The sequence below is a fragment of the Ictalurus punctatus genome, chromosome 14 (assembly GCF_001660625.3).
Source record: "Ictalurus punctatus breed USDA103 chromosome 14, Coco_2.0, whole genome shotgun sequence".
Lineage (NCBI taxonomy): Eukaryota > Metazoa > Chordata > Actinopteri > Siluriformes > Ictaluridae > Ictalurus > Ictalurus punctatus.
In genome coordinates, this window is record NC_030429.2 from 9,258,188 (window position 1) to 9,272,149 (window position 13,962).

A 13,962-nucleotide genomic window follows, 5' to 3' on the forward strand; every position below is an offset into this window, starting at 1 on the left:
TACTTCTCCATATTTTACCGTAAGGAGATGTTGAATGTATTTTGACCTGGGAGTTATTATAATGTACTCTGATGCTCTTGCTATTGCTTACGTAAAGTAGACGTGTGTGTGTGTGTGTGTGTGTGTGTGTGTGTGTGTGTGTGTGTGTGTGTGTGTGTGTGTGTGAAATTTAAGGGTAGATAACTCTTTCTTTTTGATGTTGTGTTATTGACATTTTTTTTAATTTTTACCATTACATAGAGCTTTCATTTTATTCTCACACTTAGGCCAGTTTAAACCCTGACTTGTCCTCTTAAATGGGATTGCATCAGAGTTTTAATCATTTGTCGTGTTCCTATTTGAAACTTCTCATTAACGTTAAGATTTCTTCTAACTCATGGATCAGAAATTCTTGTTAGATGCCACCCGCTTGTTTGGACGAGCTTGACTTTGCAATGATTCATCATTCCTCTAAGTGCCGCTGTTGGTTAGTGTGTGTTGATTTGAAACAAATAAAGACTCTCCTCTTCCAGGCATTGCTACACAGAATGAACAACTTATGCGCATTTGCTGTTGTTTGTGGAATGTGTAGGGACGGACTGCCATTGTCTACGGGCAAAATATTCTGTATTTTGCTTCCTTAGGTTCATGAAATATTGTGCTATTATTTTTAATAGGATTGCCGTAATTCGAAAATGGATGTTATTTGTCTTCTCGGTATATGGACAAATCGCTACTCCGTCTGGATTTCAACATGGCGAGTGCAGCTTCTTGCTCTGTTTGCCTTTGTCATGGCCGTTGCGCACGGGCAGGTCCGTTATTCTATTCCCGAGGAGATGAACAAAGGATCAGTGGTGGGAAATATCGCTCAGGATCTCGGTTTGGATGTAAAGAGACTGAAATCTGGCCGAGCGCGGATCTTTACGGAGGACAGTCGTGAGTACATCGGTCTAAATGTGGATAGAGGCACTCTGATAGTGAGAGAGAGGATAGACAGAGAGGAGCTGTGCGCTCAAGTGTCTCCATGTTCTTTACATTTTCAGATTATTTTAGATAACCCAATGGAGCTCCATGGAATTGATATAGAAATCTTAGATATAAACGATAATGCTCCCGGTTTTACTAAAAAGGAAATTCATTTTCAAATAAGTGAATTAGCACTTCCTGGAGCTCGTTTTTCGCTTGACAGCGCTAAAGATCCTGATGTAGGTCAAAATTCACTACAGTCTTATAAAATTCATCCTACCGATTTTTTCAGCCTTAAAATACCTGCTCATTCTGATGGCACAAAACTGGTTGAGATGATTTTGCTGAAGCCTCTAGACAGAGAAAAGCAGGGGGAACACCAGCTGCTGTTAACGGCGTTTGATGGTGGCAGTCCCCAGAAAACGAGCACCATAAAGATAAACGTTGTTGTTCTTGATGCAAATGACAACGCTCCAGTTTTCAGTGAATCTGTTTATAGAGTCTCTGTAGCAGAAAACACATCGAAAGAATCCATTATTTTAAGAGTAAGTGCTACGGATGCGGACCAGGGAACAAATGGAGAAATAACGTATTCCTTTTCTCAAAGCAGTGATAGCATATTTGACCTTTTCCATATTAATAGTGCAACGGGAGCTATTTCAGTGCGCGGTTTATTGGATTTTGAGAAAACGAAAAAATATGATGTATATGTGGAAGCTACTGACAAGGGTGGATTAACAGACACCAGTAAGGTAGACATTGAAATTACTGATGTGAATGATAATGTCCCCGTCATAAGTGTACTTTCGTTCTCAAACCCGATTGCAGAAGACTCTCCACCGGAGACTATGATAGCCATGATCAACATTAAAGATTTAGATTCGGGTGGAAACGGGAAAGTTAAATGTACATTAGATTCAAATCTGCCCTTCAGAATTAAATCGTCTTCATCGAATATTTATCATTTAGTCAGTGTTCGGCTTTTAGATCGCGAACAAGTATCTGAATATTACATTACAATCACAGCTACGGATGAGGGTTCACCCTCTTTCTCTACTAATAAAACCCTAACGCTTAAAATATCTGATGTGAACGACAACGCCCCTGTTTTCCAGCGTCACTCATACACCGCTTATGTGATGGAAAATAATTCACCTGGAGTGTCTATATTTGCGGTGACAGCAACTGACAGAGACTCTGGTAATAATGCGCGCATTTCTTATTTTTTAGAAGATCTTTCTGTGAACGGAGTTTCTGCTTCGTCTTATATTTCAGTTAACGCAGACAGCGGAGAGATTCTTGCTATTCGATCTTTTGATTTCGAGCAAACAAAAGAGTTCAATATTCGCGTAAAAGCGCAGGATGGAGGCAACCCGCCTCTCAGTAGAAATGTAAGTGTAAAAATTATTATTCAGGACCAGAATGACAACGCGCCTCAGATTCTGTATCCAGTACAAACTGGTGGCTCTGTGGTGGCTGAAATGGTGCCTCGTTCAGCAGATGTGGGCTATCTTGTCACGAAAGTGGTGGCTGTGGATGTGGACTCTGGACAGAATGCCTGGCTCTCATATAAACTGCAGAAAGCGGCAGACAGGGCGCTGTTTGAAGTGGGCTTACAGAATGGAGAAATAAGAACTGTGCGTCAAGTCACTGATAAAGATGCTGTGAAACAGAAGCTCACTGTTGTAGTGGAGGACAACGGACAGCCCTCTCGTTCAGCTACAGTCAATGTTAACGTGGCGGTGGCGGACACTTTCCCTGAAGTGCTCTCCGAGTTCACGGACTTTACGCACGACAAGGAATACAACGACAACCTGACATTTTATCTAGTCTTGGCATTGGCTGTAGTTTCTTTTCTCTTCATCGTGTCCATCATAGCTATACTGTCAGTGAAATGCTACAGATGGAGACGTGAGCGGATGTTTTATAAATCCGGTGTCAATCTGCCAGTTATTCCGTATTATCCACCCCTTTACGCAGACGTCGGGGGAACAGGAACTTTACAGCATATGTACAATTATGAAGCTTACAGAACCACTGACTCTAGAAAGAGTGATCTGAAATACGCCAGACCTCCTACTGAGAGCATTATCAGTCTGGACTGCAGTGGAACACAAACACTTGCGCGTGCGCAACGGATGGATATAACTAATGGTGATTCTCATCAGGTGAGGTACAGTCCAGTGTCATTTTTCATTTCGATAACAAAATTAATTTTCAGCTGAAAAATTATCAAAACCTGAATGTTACTATTTGTATCAACTTTACTTCTTTAGATTTTTTTTCATTAAACCTAAGGTCTTTGGTTACCCTATTAATGTTATATTCAATTTATTTCCCCCTTGTTTCTGTTGAGAATTTGGTATACATTAAGTAAGCGCCGTGCTATTTTTTTCCTGCTGTTGTTACAGTCCTGCTTGCAGTTTGGCTATGACAGTTTACATTTGTGCTAGTTTGAGCTAGGGAATATTTGCACCGCTTTTGCAACGCTTAATCTCTGTCATCGTTTCAAAAATATCATTGCAAGTACACTACCTGTTATTGATACTTCAGATGCTTGTGTAGTTCGGTATACTGGACTCTTAGTGCCGCTGTAGGTCAAAGAGTTGCAGACTGCGGATTTATTATTTTTTTCAGAACCACCCCCTTCACTCAGACGCGTGCATAGAGAAAGAGAGATGAACAGAGCACAGCGAGGTAAAAGCAAAATCGAACTACCAAAATTACTACCTTTGATCTTCGTACTTGTTGTCAGTCAGCTGATGCTTCGGGGACGCCGAATTTAATCATACATGGTTGGATTATATTATATACTTTTTTTATTTTGGAGCAGAAGAAAATATCGGACAGAACAATGGCGCTGCAAGTACTATTGGTTATTTGTCTTCCCTTCCTCTCTTCAGTGCACGGACAGGTCAGTTACTCCATTCCTGAGGAAATGTCAAAAGGTTCTTTAGTCGGTAACATTGCTCAAGATTTGGGCTTAGATGTAAAAAGACTGAAATCAGGTAAAGCTCGCATTTTTACTGGGGACAACACTGAATACATCGAGCTGAATGTAGAAAAGGGAATGTTGATTATCAAAGAGAGAATAGACCGAGAGACTCTGTGCGGGCAGACGACGCCTTGTGCACTGCATTTTCAGATTATTCTTGAAAATCCAATGGAATTTTACAGTGTTACCGTCGAGGTTCAGGATGTAAACGACAACTCACCCTTATTCAAAAGAACGGAAATGAATTTCAGAATTAGTGAGTCAGCTGTATCTGGGGCAAAATTTGTTTTAGAAAGAGCAATGGACCCGGATGTTGGATTAAATAGTCTTCAAAGTTATTCCCTGAATCCCACAGACAATTTTTCTCTGAAACTGCAAAATCAACTAGATGGAAGCAAAATTGTCCAAATGGTTCTTCACAAACCTCTTGATCGTGAAAAACAAGAGCAGTTCTCTTTAGTCCTGATTGCTGTAGATGGCGGCGATCCGCCTTTATCTGGCACTGCACAGATACGCATCACAGTGTTAGATGTCAATGACAATGCGCCTATTTTTACACAAGAAGTGTATAAAGCAACCATTACAGAGAATTCCCCAAAAGGCACGGTGATTACGCAAGTGAGCGCCTCAGACGCCGACAAAGGATCTAACGGTAAAATAAGATATTCAATAACAAATACACTCGAAATTTTCCCCGTAATGTTTGAAATTAATGAGACAAGTGGTGAGGTTAAAGTGTCTGGAAATCTAGATTACGAAAAGTCTCGTCACCATCAAATTCACGTGCAAGCAACTGATGACGGTGGTTTAACCGATTCATGTAAAGTTAATGTAGATGTTGCCGATATAAATGATAATACGCCAGTTATTAATATAATGTCTAAACTCAATACCATATCTGAAGACTCAAAATCGGACACTGTTGTGACAATGATAAACGTCCAAGACCCAGACTTTGGTGAAAATGGTGAGGTCCGCTGTTCCCTGAACCCAAATATACCATTTACCCTAAAATCAACAGCGAGCAATTTCTTCACTTTGGTGACCGAGAGTAATTTGGATCGAGAAACTGTGTCTGAGTATAACATCGTCGTGGTGTGCGCTGATGAAGGAACTCCCTCCCTCTCCAGCAGCGTCACTCTTTCTTTACAGATATCGGATATCAATGACAACGCACCTGTCTTTGAGAAGAGTTCATATGAGGCCTCCATTTTAGAAAATAATTCACCAGGCCTCTCCATATTCACAGTCAAAGCCAGAGATGCAGACTCGAAACAGAATGCCCGTGTTTCTTACATACTGGAGGACTCCTCGGTTAACGGAGTGCCCATTTCCTCTTATGTGTCAGTCAGTGCTGATAGTGGTATTATTCATGCAGTGCGATCTTTTGATTACGAGCAAATTAAACATTTTAATTTCCGTGTCAACGCGCAGGATGGAGGCAACCGGCCTCTCAGTAGCAACGTGAGTGTGAAAATTATTATTCAGGACCAGAACGACAACGCGCCTCAGATTCTGTATCCAGTACAAACTGGTGGCTCTGTGGTGGCTGAAATGGTGCCTCGTTCAGCGGATGTGGGCTATCTTGTCACGAAAGTGGTGGCTGTGGATGTGGACTCTGGACAGAATGCCTGGCTCTCATATAAACTGCAGAAAGCGGCAGACAGGGCGCTGTTTGAAGTGGGCTTACAGAATGGAGAAATAAGAACTGTGCGTCAAGTCACTGATAAAGATGCTGTGAAACAGAAGCTCACTGTTGTAGTGGAGGACAACGGACAGCCCTCTCGTTCAGCTACAGTCAATGTTAACGTGGCGGTGGCGGACACTTTCCCTGAAGTGCTCTCCGAGTTCACGGACTTTACGCACGACAAGGAATACAACGACAACCTGACATTTTATCTAGTCTTGGCATTGGCTGTAGTTTCTTTTCTCTTCATCGTGTCCATCATAGCTATACTGTCAGTGAAATGCTACAGATGGAGACGTGAGCGGATGTTTTATAAATCCGGTGTCAATCTGCCAGTTATTCCGTATTATCCACCCCTTTACGCAGACGTGGGTGGAACAGGAACTTTACAGCATATGTACAATTATGAAGCTTACAGAACCACTGACTCTAGAAGAAGTGATTTGAAATACGCCGGGACGTCTGAACAGGATGTCATTAGTCTGGACAACAACGGAACACAAACACTGACTCATGCACAGATGGAGAAACTAACCAATTTTGGTGATCAGGTGAGAATTCTAAAGTACTTTGGAGTCAGCTCTCATGAAATAATTATAATATCAGTAAAAGTATCCAAGTTGTCTAAATGTCTAGTAGTATTAACTTAAAGAGGCCAAATATGTTAGAGTTGATGGCGTTTAGATACGACTTAAATGCATGCCAGTAGCTACCATTTAGGACACCAAAGTCATGTCCTCTGTATTTGTTCTGTTGGTTATTTATTTATTTATATATTTATTTATTTATTTATTATTTTTGCTATGAAGATAAATTGATATTTAATAGTATTATGACTAGTACTAAGCGGGCAGAAGTCGGATAGAAATCTATCCAGATATTAGTCTAATTAATTCTGTGCATAAACGATATTTTCGATTCGTGATATTTTCGAACCTACTCAATAGTTTTCATACAGTTCATGTGAACCTTAATGACCACAATCCAGTGTTCCTCACGTGATGTTTGATAAATACCCAAAACAGTTACGACTTACAGAAACAAGTGAGTGACACGTGATGGTTTCATGAGAGACCGACAGTGCTGGAATTGAATTGAGGAGGTAGGCTGCTGTGCGATTGTACCAGAAGAAAAATATTCACAAGTAAAACATGATATTATGCAACAGTAGTCCCCATCAAATTTGTAGTTTTTACTCGATAGAATGCCCTCTATTATTTTGTCGAAGCTGTAGGCTGCGTAAAGTTATTACAGCTAACACACTGCCCAGACAAATGCCAAAAATGCAGAGTGCTAAAATCATCTGTTGCGAGGCAAGTTTATTGATTCAGAAAAATCCGACACTTTTTTGCAAAATGTCTTTTTTTGTTTTGCGTTAACTTTTGGCAGGTTATCTATATCAACCTAGCTTAAAGTCTAGTCCAGTATGTATAGATGCTAATCAAATTCAATTCATAAGTGCGGGCTTAGTTCAGTGCAATCATGGTGTCTATTTTAGTTTGATACCAATAACGCCAGTGCTGGATTCTAGTCGAATTTCTAGTGCACTTTTCATCGAGGTAATATCACTGAAATTATTACGTGATTATTGGTGCTGTAAAAATGTATTTAAAGGAACAAATTTAAACTATATTCAAAAAAGTAACATTTCCAGGGGAGCATGTCCCCCAACCCATCATGTCTTTAAATGTCTTTAGATTACAGTGCAAGTCCAGTCAATTTGGTATAATAGGCCTACTACTATACATGGGCAATATATTTGAAGAATAATTGGAAAAGCAACTTCTTTTAATGTAAAGAAGTACTGCAACGTGGTCACTGGCCTTCTTTATGCCATCTCTGGGAATGATGACCAACATCAGTTATGAAAAATCATTTTTCAACACCGTTTAATAATGTTGAATGAAAGGTTCACTCATGCCGCTTTGTACTACTGTCCGTGGTGCTTAAATGTAGACTGAGCTTGGCTCTTAAAAGGCCACGTCGCGTTGTTCGATGTAAAGACATTGAAACTGGACAAATCTTGTGGATTTAGTTTTGATCGTTTTGAATAACTCTAGTTGAATTATGTTCATCAAAGAAAGAATAGGCTAATCCAAGAGAATGACAACAGGAATCGCACTGCTCTTTACATCTTCAAATAGTGAACGTTCCTGAGCTGTTCCGAATTAGTACTGAGATACTATACATAATTAATAATGCCTTACAATTTTCAAAACTGAGAAGTCATGTAGATTAATCAGCTTTTGCTGTGGAGAAATGGAGAAAGGTTACGACATAAACGATTAAGGTGACCATCATATCCATACTGTCATTCGTATGCTTCAAATGTAAACTGGAGTGGATGATTTGCAAATCTAAGAATAGATTCTAGAAAATAGTCATCCCAGAATAGGCCAGACTGGGAACATTAAGAGCTCAGCGCATCCAACACATAAAGAGAATCATTTATTCGTACAGCAGTGGAGTACAGACAACTAAACCTGCGCAGAGGGAAAGTAGTGCCACTGATCATAGTGATGAACTGAATTCAGCTGGTTTGGTTTAGCGTATATTGTAAGCACTACATGTGATTTTAATCCTTATCAGTTTCCTAAATTTCTGTTCCGCTTAAATTCAAATAATTACATTATTAACGTTTAAGCCACAATTACCTCAATTCCATTCTGGGTGCACTATTTCTTTAGGACTCTAAGTGCCGCTCTTGGTCAGGATGTGAAGGGTATAAATGTCCATTAGTAGATCCTCCCCAGTTTTCTGACATCACGTAGACTGCAGAATTTCTCATCATTTCAGAACAAATCTGCGCCATGTAAAAACCTCGGGGAGTGTTGTATACCAATATTTTCAGATACTACATTCCATTTAACTATCATTTAAAACACAATCATATTTTTCTCATCGTCTTGAGTAGATTCTAACGTTTAAAATATGAGCAAACCTTGTTCTCTCAACACCGGGAAAAGCTGCTGGGTTTTGTGTCGTCGACTGGATCTTATCGTTCTCTTTTGCTTTTTTGTGGCCTTTGTGCACGGGCAAGTCCGTTATTCTATCCCCGAGGAGATGAACAAGGGATCAGTGGTGGGAAATATCGTTCAGGATCTCGGTTTGGATGTTAAAAGACTGAAATCTGGCCGAGCGCGGATCTTTACGGAGGACAGTCGTGAGTACATCGGTCTGAATGTGGATAAAGGCACTCTGATAGTGAAAGAGAGGATAGATAGAGAGGAGCTGTGCGCTCAAGTGTCTCCATGCTCTTTACATTTTCAGATTATTCTCGATAATCCAATGGAATTACATAGAATTGATGTAGAAATATTAGACATCAACGATCATGCTCCGGTTTTTGCAAATAAGGAAATCAGTATTGATATAAGTGAGCTAGCACTGCCTGGTGCTCGATTTTCTTTAGACAATGCCCATGACCCCGATGTAGATTTAAATTCACTGCAGACATACACACTTAGTCCAACTGATCATTTTGGATTAAAGGAAGTGACTGGGAATGATGGGATAAAATATGTCGAGATGGTTTTAAAGGCAGCTCTTGACAGAGAACAACAAGAGATACATCGTTTAATTTTATCAGCGTTCGATGGAGGCAGCCCTTCGAAGTCTGGGACTGTAAAAATCACTGTATCTGTTATGGATGCAAACGACAATGCTCCGGTATTTAGTCAGTCGTTGTACAGAGCGTCTTTGTCAGAAAATTCACCGAAGGGCACGTTTGTTGCACGGGTGCATGCATCCGATAGAGATAAAGGAACAAATTGTGATGTAGTCTATTCTTTTTCCTCTAGTTCTGGAAAAGCACTAGAGTTATTCAGTATTGGTGCTGACACGGGTGATATCACTGTCAATGATGATCTAGATTACGAGAAGACAAAGCAATTTCAATTAACTGTTGAAGCGACAGATAAGGGTGGCTTAAAAGACTCATGCAAAGTAGCTATTGAATTAATCGATGTTAATGACAATGCTCCTGTTATCAGCGTAATTTCTTTCTCTAATCCAGTCGCCGAAGACTCCGCTCCGGAGACAGTGATAGCGATGCTGAATGTGAAAGACGCAGATTCGGGTAAAAACGGACAAGTGAAATGTTCTATTACTCCACATATGCCTTTTAAAATTAAACAATCGACCTTAAATTTTTACAGTTTAGTAACAGAGCAGGTTTTAGATAGAGAAATAACACCTGCGTATAATATAACGATTATAGTTAGTGATGAAGGATCTCCATCTTTATCAACAAACAAAACACTGAGGCTTAAAATATCTGATGTGAACGACAACGCCCCTGTTTTCCAGCGTCACTCATACACCGCTTATGTGATGGAAAATAATTCACCTGGAGTGTCTATATTTGCGGTGACAGCAACTGACAGAGACTCTGGTAATAATGCGCGCATTTCTTATTTTTTAGAAGATCTTTCTGTGAACGGAGTTTCTGCTTCGTCTTATATTTCAGTTAACGCAGACAGCGGAGAGATTCTTGCTATCCGATCTTTTGATTTCGAGCAAACAAAAGAGTTCAATATTCGCGTAAAAGCGCAGGACGGAGGCAACCCGCCTCTCAGTAGCAACGTGAGTGTGAAAATTATTATTCAGGACCAGAATGACAACGCGCCTCAGATTCTGTATCCAGTACAAACTGGTGGCTCCGTGGTGGCTGAAATGGTGCCTCGTTCAGCAGATGTGGGCTATCTTGTCACGAAAGTGGTGGCTGTGGATGTGGACTCTGGACAGAATGCCTGGCTCTCATATAAACTACAGAAAGCGGCAGACAGGGCGCTGTTTGAAGTGGGCCTACAGAATGGAGAAATAAGAACTGTGCGTCAAGTCACTGATAAAGATGCTGTGAAACAGAAGCTCACTGTTGTAGTGGAGGACAACGGACAGCCCTCTCGTTCAGCTACAGTCAATGTTAACGTGGCGGTGGCGGACACTTTCCCTGAAGTGCTCTCCGAGTTCACGGACTTTACGCACGACAAGGAATACAACGAAAACCTGACATTTTATCTAGTCCTGGCCTTGGCTGTAGTTTCCTTTCTCTTCATCGTGTCCATCATAGCTATACTGTCAGTGAAATGCTACAGATGGAGACGTGAGCGGATGTTTTATAAGTCCGGAGCCAATCTGCCAGTTATTCCGTATTATCCACCACTTTATGCAGACGTCGGCGGAACAGGAACTTTACAGCATATGTACAATTATGAAGCTTACAGAACCACTGACTCTAGAAAGAGTGATCTGAAATACGCCAGACCTCCTACTGAGAGCATTATTAGTTTGGACATCAGTGGAACTCAGACTGTTACGCGTGCTCAGAAAAAACAACTGGAAAATGACCCTGAAGATCAGGTAAGATGTATGAACTGATAAGCTTTTAGCGCTTAATACAGTGCTTTAGATTGAATCTTTAGCAAATCTTGTATGTTTTGGTTTATTAACTCATCTGTCCATGCTCATCAGTATTTCTTGGCAGTGTATTTTATTCTCTTTCAAGTAGCAACACTTTGAGGCTTTCACTAATTAATGAATACATTAACCTTTTAAAAAACTTTTTTAAAATGGCGATTGCATTGAGTTGTCAACGAAACGTGGATTTAATAGGGAATTGTAATTAAATAATTTTTGCTGTATTTTCGTTGTAATATTTCTTAAGTGCTCAGAGTGACGCTGTTGGTCAGGCTGTGCGGATTTTAAACGCTCATTGAGAGGTCCACACTTATTTGCGACGTCACCCAGACTGCAAAATTTTCCTTCATTCGTAGTTGCGTCAGATGGGTGCAAACAGAACTGCTGTGCTTAGAAACGGCATCAGATATTACATCACTGTTCATTTTATTTCACTGTAATGAGTGTTTATCAATGAAGATGGATTACAGCATTTGGGATATGGGTTTCTTTTGTTCTCTCTACGCCTGGAAAAGTGGTTCCTTCACTGGTGTATTTTTGTGGTCCATCCGGTTTCTGGCTATATTTCCCATTTTTGTGGCTGGTGCGCATGGGCAGGTCCGTTATTCTATTCCAGAAGAAATGAACAAGGGATCAGTGGTGGGAAATATCGTTCAGGATCTCGGTTTGGATGCAAAGAGACTGAAATCTGGGCGAGCGCGGATCTTTACGGAGGACAGTCGTGAGTACATCGGTCTGAATGTGGATAAAGGCACTCTGATAGTGAGAGAGAGGATAGATAGAGAGGAGCTGTGCGCTCAAGTGTCTCCATGCTCTTTACATTTTCAGATTATTCTAGATAATCCAATGGAGCTTCATCAAATCGATATAGAAATTCTGGATATCAATGATAATGCGCCATTTTTTGCGAGAAGAGAAATAAGTTTTCAAATAAGTGAGATGGCTCTCTCTGGAGCTAAATTTTCTTTAGATAGCGCATATGACCCGGATGTAGGAGTCAATTCTCTTCAAGGATACACACTTCATCCAACAGATCGCTTTGCTTTGAAAGAATTGACTGATAATAATGGTTTAAAACACGTAGAAATGGTGTTGCAGAAATCTTTAGACCGAGAGAATCAAGAAGAGCATACGTTAACTCTAACAGCATTTGATGGCGGTAGCCCACAAAAATCGGGTACTGTGAAGATAATTGTTACAGTTGTTGATGCCAACGATAATGCGCCTGTCTTTAGTTTGCCTTTATATGTAGTTACCCTTTCGGAAAATTCACCGAAGGGCACTCATGTGACTACAGTATCTGCTAATGATAAAGACCAAGGAACAAATGGTAAAGTGAATTATTCGTTTTCGCAAAGCACAGGAAAAGACTTGAATCTGTTTCATATTGACTCTGATACCGGTGATATCACTGTTAACGGTGAACTCGACTTCGAAAAAGCAAAGCATTTTCAAATAAATGTCGAGGCAACAGACAATGGCGGTTTGACAGATTCTTCTAAAGTGACGATTGAAATAGCTGATGTTAATGACAATGCACCGGTCATAAGCATAGTTTCATTTTCTAATGCAATTCCTGAAGACTCCACACCCGACACGATAATAGCAATGCTGAATGTTAAAGATTTAGATTCTGGGAAAAATGGAAACGTGAAATGCACGACAGCTCAAGATGCGCCATTCAAAATTAATCCTACATCAACAAATTTCTACAGCTTAGTTACTGCGCAGTACTTAGATAGTGAGAAAATATCTGAATACAATATAACGATCACAGCTGCAGATGAAGGATCTCCATCTTTATCTACAAATACAACACTGAGGCTTAAAATATCTGATGTGAACGACAACGCCCCTGTTTTCCAGCGTCACTCATACACCGCTTATGTGATGGAAAATAATTCACCTGGAGTGTCTATATTTGCGGTGACAGCAACTGACAGAGACTCTGGTAATAATGCGCGCATTTCTTATTTTTTAGAAGATCTTTCTGTGAACGGAGTTTCTGCTTCGTCTTATATTTCAGTTAACGCAGACAGCGGAGAGATTCTTGCTATTCGATCTTTTGATTTCGAGCAAACAAAAGAGTTCAATATTCGCGTAAAAGCGCAGGATGGAGGAAACCCGCCTCTCAGTAGCAACGTGAGTGTGAAAATTATTATTCAGGACCAGAACGACAACGCGCCTCAGATTCTGTATCCAGTACAAACTGGTGGCTCTGTGGTGGCTGAAATGGTGCCTCGTTCAGCAGATGTGGGCTATCTTGTCACGAAAGTGGTGGCTGTGGATGTGGACTCTGGACAGAATGCCTGGCTCTCATATAAACTGCAGAAAGCGGCAGACAGGGCGCTGTTTGAAGTGGGCTTACAGAATGGAGAAATAAGAACTGTGCGTCAAGTCACTGATAAAGATGCTGTGAAACAGAAGCTCACTGTTGTAGTGGAGGACAACGGACAGCCCTCTCGTTCAGCTACAGTCAATGTTAACGTGGCGGTGGCGGACACTTTCCCTGAAGTGCTCTCCGAGTTCACGGACTTTACGCACGACAAGAAATACAACGACAACCTGACATTTTATCTAGTCCTGGCCTTGGCTGTAGTTTCCTTTCTCTTCATAGTGTCCATCATAGCTATACTGTCAGTGAAATGCTACAGATGGAGACATGAGCGGATGTTTTATAAATCCGGTGTCAATCTACCAGTAATTCCGTATTATCCACCCCTTTACGCAGACGTCGGGGAAACAGGAACTTTACAGCATATGTATAATTATGAAGCTTACAGAACCACTGACTCTAGAAAGAGTGATCTGAAATACGCCAGACCTCCTACTGAGAGCATCATTAGTCTGGACAGCAGTGGAACTCAGACTGTTACGCATGCGCAGAAAATTAAATCTAATGACTATGAACAGGTAA

At 40.7% G+C, this 13,962-nt stretch overlaps 1 protein-coding gene across 12 annotated transcripts in view; it reads left to right on the forward strand.

Moving 5' to 3' along the window:
• LOC108274931 (protocadherin gamma-A11) overlaps positions 1-13,962 on the forward strand; it is a 97,679-nt gene that overhangs the window by 18,274 nt on the left and 65,443 nt on the right. For 2 of the 12 annotated variants that reach the window (XM_053685598.1, XM_053685605.1), the window contains exon 1: positions 499-3,113. The exons of 5 other annotated variants lie outside the window; for them this stretch is intronic. In XM_053685598.1, the coding sequence (XP_053541573.1) occupies positions 675-3,113 (2,439 nt within the window). In that variant the 5' untranslated portion in view covers positions 499-674. Of the gene's footprint in view, positions 1-498; positions 3,114-3,323; positions 6,179-7,702; positions 10,989-11,152; positions 13,959-13,962 lie in introns of those variants that run through there. 5 more of the 12 variants (XM_047160100.2, XM_047160101.2, XM_053685593.1 and 2 more) reach the window with 3 other exon arrangements.